The 22,093-nt window shown below is 45.7% G+C and overlaps 1 protein-coding gene across 1 annotated transcript in view; it reads right to left on the bottom strand.

The window, feature by feature from the left end:
• The window catches only part of IDUA (alpha-L-iduronidase), a 616,851-nt gene that overhangs the window by 33,879 nt on the left and 560,879 nt on the right, over positions 1–22,093 (bottom strand). The window contains exon 13 of the mRNA XM_069626380.1: positions 15,512–15,612. Coding sequence (XP_069482481.1) covers positions 15,512–15,612 — 101 coding nt within the window. The remainder of the gene's footprint in view (positions 1–15,511; positions 15,613–22,093) is intronic.

Below are 22,093 nucleotides of genomic sequence, written 5' to 3'. Positions count from 1 at the left end.
GGCTGCATGGACTGCCGGGCTGCATGGACTGCCCTGGGTTGGTCGGTAATGGCCTGGGTAACACGGCGAGGCGGCCAATCAGAGCGGGGGTGGGCGGGGCGGGAGAGTGAATCAGGAAGAGGGTGCGGGGAGGGAACAGGAGCAGCAAGCATGGCAAAGCGTGGCCTGGGGCCTCAAGAGGAGTAACACACAAGGCCTGGATGGGCAATAGAGGCCAAAAGAAATAGCACACACTCACCTGGCTTCCTGGAACAAAAGTGGAGCCCGGTGCTGCTTTGGGGCCATTAGGCTATGAGCACACGGTCCAGTGGACCAATCAGAGTGCGGGCGGGAGGGAGTGAATCAGGAAGAGGGTGCAGGGAAGGAACAGGAGCAGCAAGCATGGCAACGAGGGGCCTGGGTCCTCAAGAGGAGTAACACACAAGGGCCGAATGGGCAATAGACGCTAAAATAAAGAAAGAAAAAAAAATAGTGGGTGTGGGGGACAGTGGGCCGAGTGTTAGGGAGAATTCTCAGAAATGTGCGAATTCCCTTCTACTGTAGAGACCCTCAGCTCTTTTAGCTGGACTTTAGGACTTTTAATTTCTAACCTGGAGAGAGTGAGACCTTTTTCCCTGCAGTCATGTATTTTTATGCAATTCTGACAAACTCCATAGGCATCATCTTTACATTGTGACACAAAGCACCTTCAGTGCAGTGACACATGGAAGTCAGATTTCCCCAAGGTTTAAATACCTTCCTCTTAGGCAAAATTGTGTGCAGTATCCTATGGAAGACCACAGCAACAGGAACCCAACCCCGGTACAAGACTGCACGACGCAGGACCGCAGTGCGGCCGGGCAGCCAGGCCCATCCTAAGAGGGGTCAACGTGAGCAACAGGGCCGCAACACAGAGTTTCACAGTGACAGTCACTCAAATAAACACACACAGTCAAGGTTTCTCGATTAAACAATGTTAGGGAGAATTCTCATAAATGTGCTAATTCCATTCACCTTATAGACCCCCAGCAACTTTGCTGGATTTTTTTTTTTTTTTTTACCTTGAAAGAGTGTGAGCCTTTTCCCCCACTCATGTATTTTGATGTGTGTTTTACTCTTGTGTTCCTTGATTATGGAGTTTTGGATAACTCCATATGTATCATCTTTTCATGTGTGTTACACAGGACCCTGAGTGTAGTGACCCAAGGATGTCTTTTTAGACTTCCAAATGGTTTAAATACCTTCGCTGGGATAAACTACTGTTTCCCAGAGAATGTAAGGTTAAATTGGCTTTACTAGTCTTTTTAACTCTATCTTCCTATAGAGTGCTGTAGGGGTTAGCTAGTATCCCCTGTGTCTAGAAACTCATGTAGCAGTCAAATGCTACCCTTTCCTATCGAAATGGCTGGTGGCAGTTGTTTTACAATGAACTACCATGATTTTTCCCGGCCGCAAACTCTGGGAGCTAAAATTCACGGGAGCCATGTTTTTCAAGATTGCGACTTAAGCCCCTTTGTTTAAACAGGTCCCGGTCGTCTTTTTTCACCGTTTCTTTTTGGAAAGGTCCTTCTAGAGTTTGTCTCTGCGCGCCAAACTAGGTTTGGTCCCTTTGTTCTTACGCCTTTGCCGGGCTTCAGGACTGAAGACCGCCTCTGGCGCCCGAGTATCTGGGATGGGCAGGAAGTGAGGGAGGAGTCCGAAACTCTCTGTGCTTAGTCTCCTAGGAGACCCAAATGCAGTCTGACGTGATTGGCTGGCTTACTGTCCGGCAAGGACAGCCACCCTGCTGGGTGAGTGACAGCTAGGATGGAATGAAAGGGAGAAACGGTTTAAAAGGCGAGTCGACCATTGGAACGAAAGAACCGAAGACGAGCTGGAAGAGGACGCCTGCTGAAACTCCTGGACCGTTGTTTTGCCCGGTGAAGCCTTACTGCAGGTCTGAATTGCCAAGTTCATCTCGACAGAGAAGCCCCTTCAAGGTGGGACCAATAAACTCATAAGCTACCAGGATACCGTTCTCGGAACTGGTTAGGTTTAACCAGGGGGAAGGACACCAACTTGTGTGCTTGACTACAGCTACTTGAACTGAAGATCTTCCATTTGCCAGCTTTTTGACCTGTCCCGTGCAGTGCAGAATTCCCCCGACATCCTCCCTCTTGTCCCCACGACTGAGGCTCAGGAACAGGGAGATCTGCAGGAACTGCCAGGAACCAACGTCTTCAGCTGCATCTTTTCTTCATATTAAGGTACTGTGACAACCCGATTGAGAGAACTTACCTCTTGCTGTGAAAGTTTGTGAAACTTTCCCAACTTACAGGCCTAATCAGCTTGTGACTCAACATAGGATTCTTTTTCGTACAAACTACTTCTGAGAACTTTGGCAAAGACTTTACCGTTTACTACCAGAACTGTTCTTTCCTATCCAAGACACTAGCCCATTGACTTTGGCCTAGGCCTATTGAGCTGAATCAAGTCCTCTAGTGAACTAAAAGTATTTACACTGCTTAAGAAAGTATTTGAGATCTATTTTATTAACTTGTGCCTTTGTCTTTATTCTCCTATTTAAAGTGACAGAAATGCCATTTTGCTCGTATTTCAGGGGAGCCTAATTCTACTCAGAAACGTATTGCTTTGGTACTGAAGTGTGTTTGTGTATGATATTAAGTTGCCTCCTTCCAGTGAATGTTTTCTAAATGACTAATAAATTAATAAGTGTTTTACCAATAAAACTTGAGTGTAAGTGTCTACTTGAACCACTGTGATTGTAAGACCTCTGTGTAACCTCTTTTACTGCTCACATTCCCTCTTGAAATAAGCCTGGCTGCTCAGCTCGCTACCAAAAACTGTGTAGTACAGACTTATATCAAGGGTTGGGTTTGCTTACAACTGTAGTCCTAATTGTATGTGGTGGTCCCATAGGGTACTGCATGCAATTCTGATTTACAAACAATGATTAATTTAACAGTCAGCTATACATGCCCTCTCCAGAAGGGAGCAAGACATGCAACAATCACAATACACCCCAAAACACAGTTTCTCTAAATCAGATGATATCCATTGGGATGGCACACAGACACTTCCAAAACCCCCAGGCAACCTAAACAGCCAGGACACTGCAGACACCGATCCTGTGCCATAGTATGGAATGCTGGCAAGGACAGCTCCGACGTTCCTCTCTCTGAGATATTTTTGCAAATAAAGGTTGTTGATAGTATCACTTACTGGGAAAATATGCAGGGGGCAAACCTTTCCCCGAAGATAGACCAGTACTATACAGACCAGTACTATACAATCAATGAAGAAGATCTGTTCAGGATCACTGTATTGTCTGGTGGTAAAGCCTGGACACAAGCCTCTGCACTTTGGTTTCACTCGCTCCAATATGACCACCTAACCACCTCTTCTGACTAACGCATTTTGCTCCTTATTGGGGATAGTAACTAGACATGCACTAGACTGATACTATTTTAGCAATTTAATTTTATTTGTTGAAGGTATTGCCTGTTGCGAGACAGACATGGTATTAAGAGAGATGACACAGGCAACAAAAGTATATTTTAGTAGCTTTATTAAGAATCAGATGGAATAACGCCTAACTACTCCTATACTATGGTGGGATTTCCCTGCCTAAAAAAATCTAAGGGAAGTCTGCCAGGAAGTTCAAAAGCAAGAGTCTGTGTCAAAACCTATGCTGTCCTCAAAATCACAAAATCCAGTGGGTGAATGCTCTCAACCAAATATCAGTGTTCCAAAATAAATGTTGAAGGAGTGACAATATATACGTTTCTTTATGGTTCTCTGTTTCATCACAGTTTATTTTATTTATTTTTGCATTTATAGCAGCGCACAAAGCCCTGAGGCATCTAGGCGCTAGTTACAGTGAATATGGTGTTACAGGTAAATTACATATGTAGCACAAAATTAAAAGTCAAGTCAGGTAAATTGCATAAGAGTTACAAAAGTAGCACAAAGATACAAGTAAAGTCAGGTAAGTTGCATATGAGAAACCTATGTAGCGCAAGGCAAAAATGAAATCAGGTAGGTTGAAACAGATTAGAAAAGAGCTGGCATTGGATTTATGTATTCCTATGCAAAGTCACTACAGTTCCAATATAGCCTTTTCTATCAAACACTAAGCAAGTTCGGAAGTTACCTTCTGTCTTTCTGCTGATTTCACAGTTCACATCCAAGGGGTTTCCCTTGCCAAAGTTCAAAGGCAACAAAGGTCTATTCAACACAGTGGTCTTGGAACTCCCTTCACCAAAATAAATGCAACAAATGTTCACACCTCTTTGTTGTTTGACAAACCGGTAGTGGCTTCTGGTCTATGCGTCGTTGTCAGACCAAACGGCACACCCATCACAGGTCACAACCACAATATCCCCCCACCCCCCAATCTGGTATTCAATGGTTCACAAGTTCAAGTCTCTTATTTGAGGTGTTCTCTTTGGTAAAAATAGAATTAAGCAGCTTCTGTGGTGTGGGCTCATGCATCCCTTTTTTTATGCCAAAGTCAATAAGGTGTATTCATATTCAGCCAATAATGTTCACCTTTCTAATGTAGGGGGCTCACTAGCCCTTTCCATTTGCTCTGAATTCAATCTTAGGATTCTGCTTTTGCTGCTTGCTCATTAGTCCCTTTTTATCATATCCGATCTTCACGGTATACAGGTTTCCGGCTTTTTATTACGTGTGCCCTTCACGATTCTCGATATCCAGCCTTTCAGCGATATTCAGCACTCAGGAGTTTCAAGCATTCAACCTTTCTGGATGATCGGCTTTCAAAACTCATGTGCGGTATGCATTTTGGTGAGCATCGAGCTTAACAGCCCCTCATGCAGTGTCTAAGAGCCCTGCATTGCTACAGATGCTTATCGGATGCTCACTCCTGCAATGCCGAGTGCTTTCTGCAGTGCTCCCGGCCTATATGCTGGACTCCACCTGCGCTTCTTCCACAACGGTCGTGCTTCACCTTTCCCCAACAAGGACTTTCCAAACCGGCACTGCTACGCCGACTGAAATCCCAGGAACTCTGTTGCGTCTTGGCACCTCATCTTCTCGTCCCCTCTGCAAACCTCACTTCACGTTCTCTGCTCCTCCTGCAGCTTCTCTCCCGCACCCCTCTACTTCCCTGTAAGAACACCATCTTTTTAAATGTTCCTTGATTGTCAAGGGATTTCAGGTGAACCCAGTTATTCTCAATTGCCTGACTTTGTGAATACTTATTAGTGGGACATGCCTGATCCTCATACCTGCATGTCTCTAAACCTCTCTTCTTCGTCCCAGTACTAAAGTGGTTTTTACAATAAGTAATCTGCATTGCTCCTAGTCGCCTCTTCTTCTTCTTCCCAGTACTCAAAGGAGATATAAAGGGATGATGGAATGAGCCTTGCAATAGCCCATGAAGGCTAGGGGAGTGGAGGTTAGGTCAATAAGAGGAAATGGGGGATACCATGTCTCGCCATCAGGTACCCTCTCTCCAATCCCCATGGACGCTCCACTCAGGTGATCCTCCTCTGGCCACCTGAACAGAGAATCCCAGGGGAGTAGATGTGAGAGTAGCCTCAGGTTTCTCACATACCCTTCCCCAATGTGTGGTGGACCCAAGAGCTTCACAGGGGAATCTCGAAAGGTAGTCCACATTACCTTGCTCTCAGCCTTTTTGATATTTCACTGAGAAGCAATACAGCTGAAGGTCCAAGAACCATCGCATTACTCTAGGGTTGGATTCCTCCCTCTGGCTAATCCATACTAGGGGATAATTATCTGTAATCAATCTGAATTCTCAGCCTAATAAATAGTACTTAAAATGGAGAAGGGCCCATTTTATAGCTAGAGCTTCTAATTCAATGAGAGATTAATTTCTCTCCCTAGGGAACAATTTCCGACTAATATACAGTATAAGATGTTCCAACCCACTATGCTCTTAGGATAGGACGGCACCCAGTCCTGTCAAGGAGGCATCGGTTTGCAGAATCAACTATTTCGAAAAGTCTGCAACCTTCAAGATGGGAATCTGACTAAGGTCTGTTTCAGGGAGTTAAAACAAATATCTTCTGTTCCCCAATTGATCTTCTGAGGTTCTGCATTTCAGTCAACCGGGCTGTCTTACCAGAGAAATTTGGAATCAACCACTGATAGTAGCCTATCAATCCCCAAAAGGCTCTCCAGTCTCTCTTGGTTTTGGTCAGGGTGCATCAAGGACTGCTCATTTCCTGTTGGGGTTGGACACTACCATTGCCTACGAAGAACCCTAGATGCTTAACAGCGGAGTGAGCCAGGTTACATTTTCTAGGATTGGCTCCTAGACTTGCCTTCCCCATGGCCCTCATAATGGTGTACAGATGGAACAAATGATCTTCCCGGGTTCGACTATGAATCACAATATCATCGATATATGCCCCAAAGAAGTCAGAATAAGGTTGTAAGATGTTATCCATTAGTCTTTGAAAGGTTGCTGGAGCCCCATGTAGACCAAATGTGTAACGCTTACCTGGTCACCACAGGAGCCTAATAATCCAAGGGCCCTGTTGATCTGCTAACTCTAGTTCTTAAAGGGTTTTTCCTGTCATGAAAGTGAGATAACAAGGAGGAGGTACTGTAATTGATAAGCATGATAACATTCTTCTAGGACTCTTCTGCCTTCCACCCTGAATAATCTCCCCTTTTAATTCTAAGACCCACACTTTCCTCACCTGTGTTTTGTGTTTTTGGAGCTCTCCAACCTGAAATCACACAGGGGCGCGTAGATGTTGAGTTTCTGAAGACTAAGCTGCTTTTGAACTCTGGTAAGCCTCTGAAGGTAAGTGTCTTAAAATTTAATAATAGTCTCTGACAGAACCAAGGAGAAAGGCAAATGTCTCTGCGGTAAAAAGTTCTAAAGTTGGAGCGATCTCTCTTGATGACTATTAATTCTTCTTTGCTTTTGCAGTATCTCTGAAGAAATAAGATTTAACTGAAGAACTAGGAGTTATAAAGAAAGAAACATGAAGACCTTTTCTTGAGGTAAATTGGCGCACTTGCTATGGTTGAAGCGCGCTAAAAAAGGAGCGTCTTCAGTAACCCGACAGGGTTTTTTGATTGTGGCAAGTATACCTGCGTATCAGGGAAAAGAATGCTGCACAGCGAAAGTTTGTTTTCTAAACTGTAGCCTTCTTCTGAGAAGCGTGGCTTTTAACTGTGATGAAAACTCATGAGAGCCTCAGGTACGAATGTGCGTAGGAATTATCTTTCACTTTTAATTCTGTAATGTCCGTTCTATAACTATGGTACCTTGTATTGCAGGTCTTCGGAGCCGGAAAAACCTCGGAATGTTGCTGCGGCTGCGAACGAAGGCTGATGACCGACTGGAAACTATGACAGAAGAAATTCTTCTGTTTGAAGACTGCGGCGGTGGAAACTTTAGCCGGTAAATCTAATCTGTGATCTGTTAAATATTCTGTGAGTTTTTTTCAGATTATTATTATTACTTTTCTTTAGTTCTGCAGGTTCTGCGAGCCAAGCGCCGGTAGCATTACACCGCTGTCAGCAGACCTAACGCGAATTGCGTGTTACTGCAAAGGCGGGGCTTAAGTAGCCTTCAATGCCCAATGCCTAGTTCTCTACTATAACTTATCAGTGACCCACAGAGCGGCCATTTTAGGGGTACTGGTATACTACTGAGTCCCTATGAAGTCCATGGTTAACTTAATACTGCGAACTGTGAGAATGCAATGTTTGCCAAGCTAACACACATCTAAAGCCTACAGATCTATACAAGGAATCCCACCTGGCCTGAACTCCTGAATCTAAACCAGAAACCCTGGATGTAATCATGACAAAATGGTAAAACCTTAAACTGGAAGAATCCTAGGGGAGTAACAAAAGCCATTTTTTCTTTGTCGGGTTCACACAACAGAACTTGCCAATATCCTTTGGTAAGGTCTAAGGTTGACAAAAGGCGCTGCCCAGTTTATTTATTAGATTGTCAATGTGTGGCATTGGATAGGCATCAAAAGCAGAGATGGTATTCACCTTTCTAAAATCTACACAAAATCTCCAACTCCCATTGTGCTCTGTCACCAACACAATGGGAGAGCACCAAGGACTAGTGGAAGGCTCAATGATATTTTCATTAAGCATCTGTTCTACCTCTTAATAACAATTTCCTTACGTGATTCTGGTAAACAATAAGGTCTTAAGTGTATTACCTTGCCTGCTGGAGTGCAGATAGGGTGGTACATGTACTTGACTCTTCCAGGTTCCTCTCGAAACACATCAGGAAATTGCTCTTATTATTCCTTTTTTTTGCATTTATAAAGCGCACAAGCAGCCCGGGGGCATTGTGGTGCTGTTACATAGATAACAACTTAGTTACATGGAGCTTACATAATGTGCTTGCATATTGAAGCATTCCAAGTACCAGTGCAGGCTATACAACATGCAGGTTGACAAATAGCAATGTTTTGATAGCCTTACGGAAGGCGAGGTGTGATGGTTCTGCTCTACGGGAGGGCGGCAGGGAGTTCAAGTGCTTAGCGGCAATGAAAGGGAAGCTTGTGCCATCCCCTCTAGCTCTTTTCACTTTGAGAATTATAAGTCAGTTTGCATAGGGTGTTCTCATTGGTCTGGAAGCAAGAGATCTGCTTACTCTCGGCAAGATGTAGAGTGGGGCTGTGTGGTTGATGCACGTGTGAGTTAAGGCAAGTGTTTTAAAGAGGACACGTTCTCTGATGGGTAGCCAATGGACTTGTCTCCTTGCAGTGGAGATGTGTTCCCTTTTGGGGATGCCTACTGCAGTACAGAGATAATTATTTTGGATGGTTTGGAGATTCACAATGTTTTTTACTGACATACCTGTGAAGAGGAAATCGAATATATCTTGTTTTTCATTGTTTGTAAGATGGGAGAATGAGAGTGATGTTTTCAACTTCACTAGGTACCAAACAAGATAATATAGTGGCACTAGACTCAGCAGGGTTTTCCTTCCACTCTTTCAACAGGTTTATATGGTAGACCTGGGTCTTTTGTCTGCGATCTGACTTGGAGATCTTAGAATTACTTTGGCCTACCTGTTCCATTAACTCATAAGGACCATGCCATTTAGAGACCAATTTGTTGTCAGATGTGGGCAACAACACTAAGACTTTCGGGCCGATGGAAAAGGATCACAATGAGACTTTCTGATTGTAAGAAGTCTTCTGTTGCTCTTGGCCCTTGGCCATATGGGTCTGTACCAGTGATCAAACGGCTGCCATGTGCTCTTTAACCCTTGCAGCAGTTTGAGAAATAGGTATAGGGGACTCCTTGCTCTCTCTTCCCAAGTCTCCATGAGCATGTCCAATATATCCCTGGGCTCCCTCCCATAAATTAATTCAAAAGGGTGAAACCCAGTAGAAGTCTGAGGTTTTTTCCAGACTGCGAACAATGCACATGGAATCATTTGATCCATATTTTTCCCATCCTGATCTACCAACTTCCGCAATATGATTTTAAGAGTCTTATTAAATCTTTCTACCAGACCATCTGTCTGCGGATGATGATACACAGAAGTTCTCAGTGTGGTAATATGTAATAACTCTTTAACATCCCCCATGAGTTTACTCATGAAATTCGAGCCCTGATCAGTCAATATCTCTGTACGAAAACCAACTTGAGAAAGAAAGGGGATTAGATGTTTCAGAATCTGCTGGGTGTTGTTAGAACTAAGAGGAAAAGGCTCAGGAATCAGAGTAGCATAATCTATGATCACCAAAATATTAATAGTTACTCACCATAGTGACTAACGTACTCTTAGTCCACAGTCCCCTTTGTCCAGAGTCCTCTTTCCTCCATACTGCTTGGGTGTCCCTCGGTAGGGATGGGAGACGGAACTTTTTTCACCCGAAAAAAACCTTCTTCCCCTTTAAATGAAGAGGCGTGCAGGGGTGCGGCCCTGGGAGCATGCGCTCCCGTGACTCTGCCCGCAGGCGCCACATCTCAGTCCCCATTGACAATATATTAACATTACAAAATGACACCAGTATTATTATGGGGGAGGATAGTGGAACGTATGGAGGAAAGGGCACTATGGACTAAAAGTACGTTAGTCACTACGGTGAGTAACTATTAATCACTCTTACGTCCCGTCTCTTTTCTCCATACTGCATGGGCGATTACAACTGAATGTAGCCGTAGGGTGGAGAGGAGACCCTCCTTAAGAGAACAGATTCCTTAGAACCGCCTGTCCGAAAGCCGCATCTGACTTAGAGCCGGCGTCCAAAAAGTAATGCTTACAGAAAGCCGAAGGGGTGGCCCAGGTCCCACGATGCTGATGACCTACCATGGGACCTGCTGTTGGAATGCAATGGCCGTGGCCTTGGCTCTGACAGTGTGGGTGTGCAAGTTAGCTGGAAGTGGCTCGTGCTGCCCCTCATAGGCCTCCATGATGGCCGAAACCATCTACCGTGCTATGCATACCTTGGATGCCTGATACCTAGGCATTGACCCTCAGAAGGTGACAAACAATGCGTCCGACTTACGGAAGCCCTTGGTCCTGTCCAGAGCGTGTCTGACATCCAGACAGTGCAAAACCCTCTGAGCCTCGTCCTTAGGCTCGGCAAAGAAAGTGGGTAAGACTATTTTCGCGTTAAGATGGAACGCAGAGGGTACCTTAGGTAGGAATGCTGGATGTGTCCTCAGAACCACCTTATCCTTGTGAAGAGTAGTATAGGGCTCTGAAGCTACCAGTGCCTGGCTCTGCTGACTCTGAAAGCAGAGGTGAGGCCCACTAACAGAGCTGTTTTAATGGTCACCAGCCTGATGTCCGCGGACGCCATTGGCTCGAACGGCTTGTGGGCCAAGGCGCCCAACACTACATTGAGGTCCCACACGTGGTGTGGTTTTTTGAAGGGCGGGTAGAGTCTGACAGAGGTAGTGTTAGTGTCAAGAGTTGAGAGCAGGTCTTCACGGGTGTTCAGAAGTGCTGTTTCCGTGCCTCTAGATGCTCTAATGCCAGACTGATGGTCATGGAAGCAGCCAATAGATTCAGTGTGGAGGGTCAGCTGAGTGATAGCCAACTTCCCCAGGAGTTTGCCCAAGAATGGAGTGATGGCGATAGGGCGGTAGTTTAACAGAATGGAGGGGTCGGCAGAGGGTGCACCAGGGAGTGCTTAAGGGCAGTTGGGAAAACTAAAGTGGAGTAGGAGAGATTGCAGAGATCATCAAAGTCTGGGGCAAGGGAGTCAATATTGTTGTTAATGGTTTTAGAGGGGCGGGGCTCCACCCGTTTGAATGAAGCCTTCATAGACCGGACTTGTCTGGTGATCTCATCAGGTGTGACAGGAGAGGGAGAGGGTAAGAGGAGGGGGCCAAGGGAGGCTCTGGTGTTGGTGTATGCTGTGGAGTGGAAGAGAGAAATAAGGATGTCTTGGGTTTTTGTGATGAAGTGTGCAGGCAGAGCCGAGCAAAGGTCCTGGGTGGGTGTGACAGAAGAAGAGGCTACTGCAGGATTGGCCAGTTCCCTGAAGACTTTGAAAAGTTTGGCCGTGTTGTTTGATGTCGCAGAGATGCAGGCTTGAATAAATACTCTTTTCTTGGAGTGGATGCAGAGTTGGTATTGTCTTTGCAGGAGGCTGCAGGCCAGTTTGTCACATGGTCTGCCCGATGAGTTCCATTTCCGCTCAGCTGCCCTACTTTGGATTTAAGGGAACACAGATCGGAGTCGTACCTAGAGTTGCACCTCTTGGAAGGCTTGAGTCGGACACTCTTGGCAGGGTCAAGAGTGTCAAGTGTGTTGGGAGATAGAAAGGTTGAGGTTGGTGAGGGCTGTGTCAGGGTGGGAGTTAGCCACAGGAATGAGAGGAGGAGAGTAGGTAGAGGCAAAGTCAGCCAGAGTCACTTTTTTCATGGGCTGCAGACTTTGAAGCCGAGTGGCAGAGGGTGTGTTGCTGCAAGAAGAGAGAAGAGCATCATGTGTGTTGAGAGAAGAGAGTGGTCAGTCCAGGAGAGAGAGGTAGTGAGCGGGGTAGAGAGGGGGATATCAGTAGAGAAGAGGACATGCAAGATGTGGGCCGCGGCGTGCGTGGAGCCAGAGGGTAGGATAGATAGGGAGAGAGAATCGCATAGGTTGCGGAAAGGTCCTGAGGAGTCAGGAGAGTCCAGATGGATGTGGAGACCACCCATAAGGAGGAGTTAAGAGGATGCGAGTAGAGAGGAGGCCAATTCGGCCCATTCCGAGAGGAAGCGAGTGGACTGTCCTGGTGGCCGATAGAGGTGGCCATAATGAGAGACGATTTAGGGGAGAGTGAGTGTCTGCAAACTTTGCACGCAAAGGAGGAGTAGGCCTGGGAAGGGACGATCAACAGTTATCCATTCTGGGAAGATAAGAACCACTCCCCTACCCTTCTTCCCAGGAGGATTTTGTAGCCTTCAGGGAGGAGTGTGTCAAAGCTTGTGACGGAGCTCCCTTGAACTAAGTTTCCATGATGGCGAGCACATCAAGATCCATGAGTTTGAGGAGGTTGCAGATGTCAGACGAGTGTTTGATAGCAGAGCGAGTCTTGCGAGTGGCAATGTGAAGCAGCTTGCCATCTTTGAGGGTCTTCCTCAGGGGGAAGGGGAGCTGGGGTCAGTGGTCCCACCCGAGGGTGGCCAGAGGGCAAGATGGAAAGTGGAGAAATACGAAGGAGCCAAGGCTGACAAGGGGGCCGGGACAGTATGGCCGGGTGAGGGTGTCTATACAGAGGAGGGGGAAGGCACAGAGGGCAAGGGTGCCTGGCCGGAGGGAGAGGTAAGGTTAGAGAGGCGAGGGAGAAGCCTGTCAAAGAGAAGAAGGTTGGGTTGAGGACCCTGAACCATGATGTTTCCATTGAAATAGACATTAACGAGGACTCTGGAAATGGCGAAGTGGTAAAGGAGGACCTCCCAGCGAGTTCCACCATTAATGGTAGAAGAAGCGATAGTAGAGAAAAGCCGACCATGTGACAAGTCCATAGGTCAGGTGCGTTAACTGAGAAGAGGATGTCAGTGAGAGTCTCTCTGGCAGAAGCTGTGACATAGGTGTCTGCAATAGGAAGGTCTGGGTTGGAGCCCAGAATGTCCTTAAGTTTCTTCTGGACAGATTTAGTGATAGGAGAAGGATAAAAGATAGTGAAGCAGTTAGGGAAGATAGGAGAGATAGATACTGACATGGTAGGCTGCAGTGTGAAAGCACTGATGCACACAAAGAAGGGGGTGGCACAGGGGAAGGGGGGAGACAGAGGGTAGCGCACACAGGTAATGGTGACGCCACACGGCCCCTAGGCACAGCTAAAAACAGTTTTTGGCAGGGCTAGGTCCAGAGCACAATGAAGCAGGTGGGAACAGTTAAATTCGATTTTGGCAGGCTAAGGTGAAAATCCCACTAAGCAGCTGGACACAAGTTAAAACAGAATTTGGCAGCACAAGAACACAATGCAGCAGTGGAGGGAGTTGGCACAGTCCCAGGTGTGGAGAAGATGGTCGAAGTTTGATTGCAGAAACTGACCTTTGCAGAAAGAGTTTAATGTTCCATTGATTCAATGTCCAGAACATGTGGCATTTTTCTCAGCCTCCATGTGCACAGTTTGGGGGGTGGGAGTGGACCCACAGACCTGTCCAGGCAATGGACAGGGGAACAGACAGGGCCTTAGAAAGTGGGCCTTTGATGATGGGGCCAGCTAAAGCCTGCTGGTCCCGGTCTCCAAAAGGCTAGTTTATGTTGCCCAATGAAAAATGGGCATGCAGGGAGGCAGATTTGAAAGCACTCGGGCTGCTATCACAGCACAAAAAATACGGTGGCCATGTTTGAATTGCTACGTGGACGGCACTGTAAAGCACACCAGATGTGAGATTCCAGCATTTGTTACATCAAGGAGTTGTGTGCCACCACCAGTACAAAGATGCAGGGCAGCGCGGTGAAAAACGCACAATATCTTAAATATTTTGAGCAAAATATTTTTTTATCTTCATTTTTTTCATCATCCAGCATGGTGGAGCACTGACAGGGCTGCCAGTGTTAGTTGCAAGGGCCACCTGTTAGGTAGATGGAGGATGGCTGCGGCTGCATGAGCTCCCTCTTCTGGCCTGCTAGCCACATACTCTGCAGATATACCAGGCTCTATAGGACACACAGAGCTTTTGTTTCCTCTGTATGTTTTTCTTTGTCACAGCACTCCCCATGGCAGCATGATCACACTACATCCGGCTGCTTCCTTCACACGAGTAATCATCTCCATGGTGCCTAAAGCCCAAATACTTACCTAGAATGATCCATCTAGCCCACCATGGAAGGAATGTTGTGAAAAAAGACAAACGCTCCATTAGCCAAGAATGGGCTGGGCAGGGGAGAGAGGAATCCAAAAGGGCATAAAGAAAATAGAAAGCCAGGACGCATGTTCGGGGCAACTCATCGTATGTACCGTGAGCGTAGAGTATCCTGATCTTTGGATATCATTGCTGTGTAGCACACCACATGATGCCGGAGCCTTTGAGGAGAGGCCTGTCTGGTCTGGCCACCGGGTGGGCCCTGACTGAGCTGCCACAGCCCCATGGGTGCATGGGTTACCCCAGCCATGCAGCCCAGGCCCATGATAAGTGTGCCAGGTCGCTCTGCACACGTGGCCCGGCTTGAAACTGACTTTAGGCCCCTGAGGGGAGGAGTTTGATCAAGGCAGCACCACCATCCAGGGAGGGGCTTTTTGTGCTTCTCTTCCTCTCTTCTCTTTTCCTACCTTTGTAACGTTTTTTTCTTTCAAACAATGCTTCCCTTTTGGAATAGGTCAGGTGCAGCTAGGCCTCAAAGGAGGGGCTCTCCCCAAAGAAGCACCACTCTTTCCAAACTTATGATTAGCTACGAAAGAGATATTCCAGCGGTGTGCGCATTTTACCCTCTCTCCTAGGCAAGCAGATGTATGTTCCTTCCTGGAGCAGCTCCTGGACTGGTGCAAGAATTTACCAAGAAGAAAGTGTTCAGGGAGTCCATCAATAATCTTTGCATTCAACGAATCACAGTCCCTCACATTCTTGCTTCCAATTCCCAGAAAGGAGAAAGAGAACTCAATATGTAAAGGGTTTTCTATATTTCTCTACAAATATTCAGTATGAATTTCAAACATGGGCTATAGGTTTTTCAATGTTTTCTTGAAATTTGCTTTTCATCTGTCATACACAATTGACACACGCAACTTTAAGGTGTTCTGTAACATAACTTTATTTTATAACAATTCGGTTATAAAAAAAATAACCAAATAATCCTCATGATCATGTCCAACATGTTAGAAGTGTATATCCTAACAATTCTGCCTAGATCTCATTTTCGGGTGCTCAGTTTTTTCAGGGGACAAGATAAGAAGGCAAACAAACAATCCGTAGAAATAGGACTCACCAAGCTTCCTATAAATCTCAAAGATTTTTGGTGAGTAAATTAAAAAAGGAAATCTATTTTAATAACAAGACCAGATGTATAATTATGAATAAATGCCTTTGTAGAACAGTTTTATCACTGTTCAACCATGAAACCTTGAAACACAAATTACCCAAAACATTTAATATTTACCTGGACTATACACAAACAATGTGAATATAGTATCCTTCGCATTTATTCGCCTGTAGATTGTTGCATCAGGAGAAAATTCAACTTCAAATGTTTTTAAGCACCTATTAAAAATGCAAATGAATGACATCATGAGGAGCATTTAAAAGAAGTTTCGCCTTGCTATTTCGAGTGCTCTAGCATTTTAAGAAACACTGTGCAAAGAAATACCTTGAAAGATCTCAGCATGCAATGAGAGATTACTTAAAACAACATGCACATTTATCACAAATGCCATAACTAGAAGGTTGCATATCGGCTAAAATAGTCCTCTATTGTATTACAATTGGTGCTAATCTGCCATCATATTATCAGCCCTCAAACATTTTCCCCATACAGTGCCCTCAAACATTTTCCCCAGGGCTGCAAGAGGCAGCAGAGGCCGCTCTTCTGGTTGGAATTCTACAGACCGCAGGTCCCAGACCAACATGGCAGCGCTCCAATATTGGCAAGAGCACAGAGCCGATGCCTTTTTCCCCCCACCCCCCACCACAAGGGGACGTGCCGGAAGGGGCCACAGCTGGAGACGCACACAAAGACAACCACTCAAGGCATTAGGTAGGTGTGACAAGCACAGTGCAATCATTGCCAGTGTGGGTCAGAACTGCACTCTGCAAACAAGCCTGGGACAAATTGTCAGGAGAGACTTGGATATGACAGGCGGTCATGGGTTTTCACCTCAAGCTTTTTGTATAACCTTCCCAAGCAACAAATCAGAACCCATGCTTTTCTTTGGAAGGGGACCACAAGCTACTGGATGAGGAAGTTGCCGAATTGGCAAGCAAGAGCGAGATTGCGCCAGTGTTCCAGCCGTTGGCAGGTGTCGTAAGCAATCTATTTTTGTTAAAAAGGAAAGAGAAAACAAGGCCCATCATTAATCTATGGTAGATTAACAGTTTTATTCTACACAGGCACTTCAATTTGATGATAGGAATCCACATGCTGCGAGATATCCTACTTCCAGGGGACTGTCTGGTACTCCTCTATCTGAAAAATGCTTACCTCACAGTACTGATATTTCCCACAGCAGGTGGTTTCTGAAATTCAAATAGGAAGGACGATGCTGGGAATTCATGAGAACCGTAGCAACAAGGTTCAGAAATGGACGATGCCATCTCATTCTGTACCTAGACAACATGATCCTCATGTCTCAACCTCTGTAATACCGGTCAGGCCCTTGCGTGGCTGACTTCTTTCCTCTCTGATCGACCCTCCCAGGTCCAACTTGGGTCCTTCCTCTCTTTTATCTCTATCTCTACCTCTGGTGTCCGCCAGGGGTCTAACATCTCTCCCTGGCTGTTCAGCCAATACCTGGCACTTCTTGCCCACCGCATTGCCGCTCTCTGCCCCAACTTCCAGTGCTATGCAGATGACACTCAGCTCATTTTCAGGCTACCTTGGGCCACCTCTTCTCCATCGCTCATCTCTGACTGTCTGTCTGCTATCCAGGAGTGGTGTCCCGCCAATGATCTCTGCTTTAATGCCAGTAAGACCGAGATTCTCCTCATCGGCACACCCGCTCCCTCCTTTCCTGTCACTCTCTGGCCGGCCTCCTGCTCCCACCTGCAAGGCTAAAAACCTCTGAGTCGTCTTCTGACTCCACACTCTCCTTCTCTACTTACATCTCTGATGTCTCTAATAAGTCACACTACCAGCTGCACCTCCTCAGAGGTATTCTTCCTTTCCTCTCCTTGCCCAGAAGCTCACTGTCTCCAGAGCTCTGGTTCTCTCTAGGCTGGACTATTGCAACAGCCTCTTTCTAAATCTGCCTGCTTATACCCTCTGCCCTCTGCAACTCATCCAGAACAGGACTGCAAGACTTGTCCTTGGCCTAAGCCCAGGGATCGTATCTCTCCAGGATTTAAATCTCTGCACTGGCTCCCAGTGGCTGCGAGGATTAAGTTCAAAGCCCTCTGCAGTGTGCCCAAGGCCTTCTGGGGCCTAGGGCCTTAATACCTTCAACTTTCTCTTCCTAAATACCTTACCTCTCGAGCTCTCCGCTCATCTGCCTCCAATTCCCTCAGGGTCAGTTGTTTCTCCAAGCAGCGAGTTGGTGGTTGATCTCTTTCTTCAGCGGGGGCCTCCCTCTGGAACAGCCTCCCTGACACTTGAGGAGAACCATCTCCGGTTCCGGAAGAACCTCAAAACCTTCCTCTTTGCTTCTGCTTTCTCTCGTCATCTCCCCTGCTGAATTCCTAGCTGAAACTTTACTGGTTACCTGACCACCCTCTGATCTTGGGCCCAGGTCCCCTACCCCACCAGTTACACACCCGCACTTGTGGACTGTTTTTCTGTATCCCCCCACAGTCCCCCACCAGCACTTGACACCGGATGTCTGCACTTAGCCCTGCACTTGCTACCAGCTGGCCGTACTTCTCCTATTGTTTATTTATTCTATTACCCCATGTACTGCACTGTCCCCTCCACTCCCAGTCTGCACTTGTCTTCTTCCCCCTTCCCCTGCACTTGCGCGATCTGAATGACACTCAGCCTAGTAGGATCGCTGTCTCTGTCCTCCCTCTGTTACCTCTCCCTTGCCGCAAAAGTAGGCCAGAGTGATAGGCCTACTATTTTCGTCGATATAGGCCTTTATTTTGCAGACCCTCTGCACTAAAGACCACTTCTGAGGCCGACAGTGATCCACTTAAGGAGGAATATCTATGGTGGTGGAACTTTAACCTGGGATATAGGCCGGTAGTAGAGAAACTCCCAGAACCCCCCTTGTTTGTGCATATTAAGTAGTTTGGGGTTTTCACCCTAATTTACAAGGGTAATCCAGACGTGGAACCCCTGCTCACTGTTCTTAGAGAGGCACAGCTCCACCTCACTGACGAGACACAACCAGGCCGAAACACATGTCTGGGGTTGCTGTTGGTTGTTCAGAAGAGAATTGCCAGGCATTTTGATGCTGGGCTGCCCTTGGGCAGGACAAAGACTGATGTGTAGTGGAAATTTCCCTTCTGTGAAAGGATGGTGAGCTAAAGACTCTGGGTGAGACTCTAACCCGTGATATAGGCCGGTAGTAGAGAAACTCCCAGAACCCCCGTTGTTTGTGGAATCACATGGGAGCATGGAATGGCAGGGCCATCTTTGGGTAGGCTTGAGACTTTATCATAGAGTTGGAAGTTAGCAGAAAAGGCTGGGGGCCAAATACAGAGACCTCGCCACAGAAGACAAGTGGTCTGGGTCAGACGTGCACCTCTATATCGGGCACACCATCATGTCTAGAACTTATAGGAAACCGACTGAGGTAAACTCATTGTTACTGGCAAGCAATTGCCATAAATTAAGTGTGATTCATAATATACCAACGTGTGAATACATAAGGGCTAGGAGGAATTGCAGGGAGCCTGAGGAATTTGAGAAAGAATACAGGGTTTTAGACAAAAGATGTCACAATATAATGCTGATAGCTGCTTGTGTACGATATTTCAGCAGCATTGGAGTATCTTGACATTAGATTCAGATCTGAAAAAACTATATATCTGATAAACCCAGTATGGTGTATACTAGGGCACCCACGATTAGAAGCCAACTGAGCCCTTTGTTTATGAAACCTCTAGAACCTAGCAAGACATGGCTACATCATATAAGTGTGGAACCTCTAACACGTGTACTTATACTAAAGAGTGTAAAAGTATTAGAATTAACATTGATGATGAATTTTGAGTTGCAGAATTTGTAAATTGTCGAACCAAATATGTGGTGTACTGTACAGTGTGTGTGGACTAAACTGTGTTATAAGTACAATCCCGGAATTAAGGAGACATATTAGGGAACATCTAGGTACACTAAATAAAGAGCACCCAAAACTACCATTACCAGTGCATTGGCAGGAATGCCATCAAATGGACAGAAAGGAGGATTTACGCTTCATTGGTCTTAAAACAATGAGCCTAGCTTAGGAGACCGAGAGAGGGTGCTGAGGCAAGCAGAGGCCAAGATAATCTGTAAAAATAGACTGGTGAAGCTAGGATTACATACACAGCATGAAATGGGAATCTTTCTGTGAATCATGGGATTGTTGTTTCAGATGTTAGGTTTGAAGCAACTTTGATTTGCATAGGGGCAAATATGGCAATATAGATTTTCTTGACAATAAGCAGTATCAAACCATATGGGATTCGTCTTCAAAAATATACAAAGAAGCCTGATCGGAGGTGATGATGAATTGCACATACAATAAGGGACCAGATCTACACAAGATCAATGTAGAATTTGTGGGTACACTTGTGGAACTATGTAACCAAGATACCATCTTTTAGAGCTAAATTGTGTTGCTCATTTGGGTTGCATTTACACATGCAGTTATTGGAACAATGCAAAAAGGTGGTTAAAATGATAGGTTCTTGCCACCACTAAATCACCCACTTGGATTTTAAAATTGGATCTTAACAGGTGCGAGCATAGATATGTGGTGCCATATTCATGTGAAAGGGAGACAAGCGCTTTAGGTGAATGCGGTGCATGTAGGCACTAGAGGCTTGCACTATCACTTAGTGGTGTTAGATGTAGGAGACTTGATGCTGGACCAATGATAAGGGCAGAGTTATGTGGTACTATATATTTGTGAAAGGGAGACAAGCGTTATAGCTGAACCTGGTACATGTAGACAGATGATGTGTGCGCTATTATGTAGTGGGGTGAAAACAGCTTTATACATCTATTTGTGTGTAGAGGATATCTAGGTGGGCAGTGAGATTTTAACATAATGCACGCCAATGCTTTTCTGGTTACATGCACGGTTGCACGTGTTCTGTTCAGAAATGGCAATCAGGGATTACGTCAGACGCACTGCGTCCGATGTGGGAGATGTGGAAATGGTATCTAGAGTGGCGCGATTGAAATGGTGCCTCTTTTGAGCAGCGGAATGCCACAGAAAGATCTATCGAGATCTCGTCATTGTGAACAGAAATACGTATAAGAGCAATATGTTTTACTACATGTGATGACTGACCAACTTTGGCCAATTTAGTACATTGTGATTAATTTGAGTTATTTGTTTCAGATATTTGAACATGAAGGACATTTGTGGACCTGCATCTATTTTGTGGATACATAGCATTGCTAATCTGAGTAAAGAAACGTTGGGTGACGCAAGGTAAACAGAGGTTTGAATAATATGGGTGCTGCGCTGGTGATGTGACAGCTTAATGAGCATAAGGAGGTATTGAATAAAGATTGGTTTTGTCCTCTATCTCTTAGAAACAGGCAGATTACAAGACCAATATGAGGCGGGATTCAATCCCTGAGACTGACAGCATGTTGCTGAACATATTATTGTTATTCCGGTAAGGTATACAGTGTGCTTGAGCCAATCAGGTATAGCAATGGGGTACATGGAAGCGCTTGGTTTATATTAACAAACATTGACAATAGGGAGCTGAATGCTGATGTTTATTTAGTGTGTCACTATTTTTACAGGAAGTTATAGAAATTATGCCAATTGGCACAGCAGATTGACAAGTGGATTACGCAAGGATTTGGACTTGACAATATTATAGAGAACAGTATTTATTCAGCTATGGATAGGTTTACGGACGCAAGGTGGCATGTGGTAACACATTGTGCATGAGTGCGGGTCCAGGTAGTGGATGCCCACTGTATTGGTGCTCAGGGGAGCACGGGTATATTGATCCAAGTAGGGATGTTTTGGCGGTGGCAAACACTTAAATAAGGATGTGGATGTGAAATTAAGTATAGGTGAACAATGGTGTGACATTGGAAAAGTAGGGACAGTTTAATATTTACTCCAAACCATTTATGGACCGGCTGTGTGTTTGTATTGTCTCAATTATCTGTTTTGCTTTGTGTCTTGTAACCAATGTAAAGAAATTCTCTTTATGTCACTAATGGAATACGAATGTATGTAATGTGTGTGTGGTATATCCCTGTGTTACTATGTGAACATGTGATTGGTATTGTAGCCCTGAGGTGGACCTTGGTAGGAGGTCGAAACACGTGTTGGCAGCAAATCCAGTAAAGAATGTATGTCAAAACTGTAAATTGTCTGAAATTTGTATGGAACAAAGACAATTTTAGGGTGTGGCGCAATTACTCTAAAGCTTGGTTGCAGGTTTGGGTCAGGAGCAGATTCTGCACATAAACGTGGAGCTGTTGACATGGTCCTTTGTGCTAAGATCGTTTGCCAAAGAAGCCGTCAGTTCCTGTATCTTGCTCAAGATGGGCAACATCTCGGCTATGAGATGTATCAATCACCTAGGCTGGATAAAGTCAATGCTTCTGGCAGAGATGTTCAAGGCCTTCTAGAATTATTGCATGGACAGATATCTATTAAAGTACCTTCCAGGGCTGTCCAACATGGTGGCCGACTGGAACTCGGGATACCTCAGGGATAGCAGTGACTGGAGGTTACATGAGGAAGACTTCTCAAGTCTACTTTGGTGGTGGGGTCCTTTGCACACAGATCCCCCTGTGTTGCGGCTCAATACTCAGCCACCCAGATTTTTCAGTTGGAGGCCTGACCCAGAAGTGGTAGCTTTGGATATGTGTCCCCAACCCTGGACTCCAGAGACTACTTACACG

Source organism: Ambystoma mexicanum, chromosome 6p (genome assembly GCF_040938575.1).
Source record: "Ambystoma mexicanum isolate Mex_15411 chromosome 6p, UKY_AmexF1_1, whole genome shotgun sequence".
Lineage (NCBI taxonomy): Eukaryota > Metazoa > Chordata > Amphibia > Caudata > Ambystomatidae > Ambystoma > Ambystoma mexicanum.
The sequence above is the reverse complement of the archived record's forward strand: the minus strand, read 5'-3'. Positions and strand labels throughout refer to the sequence as shown.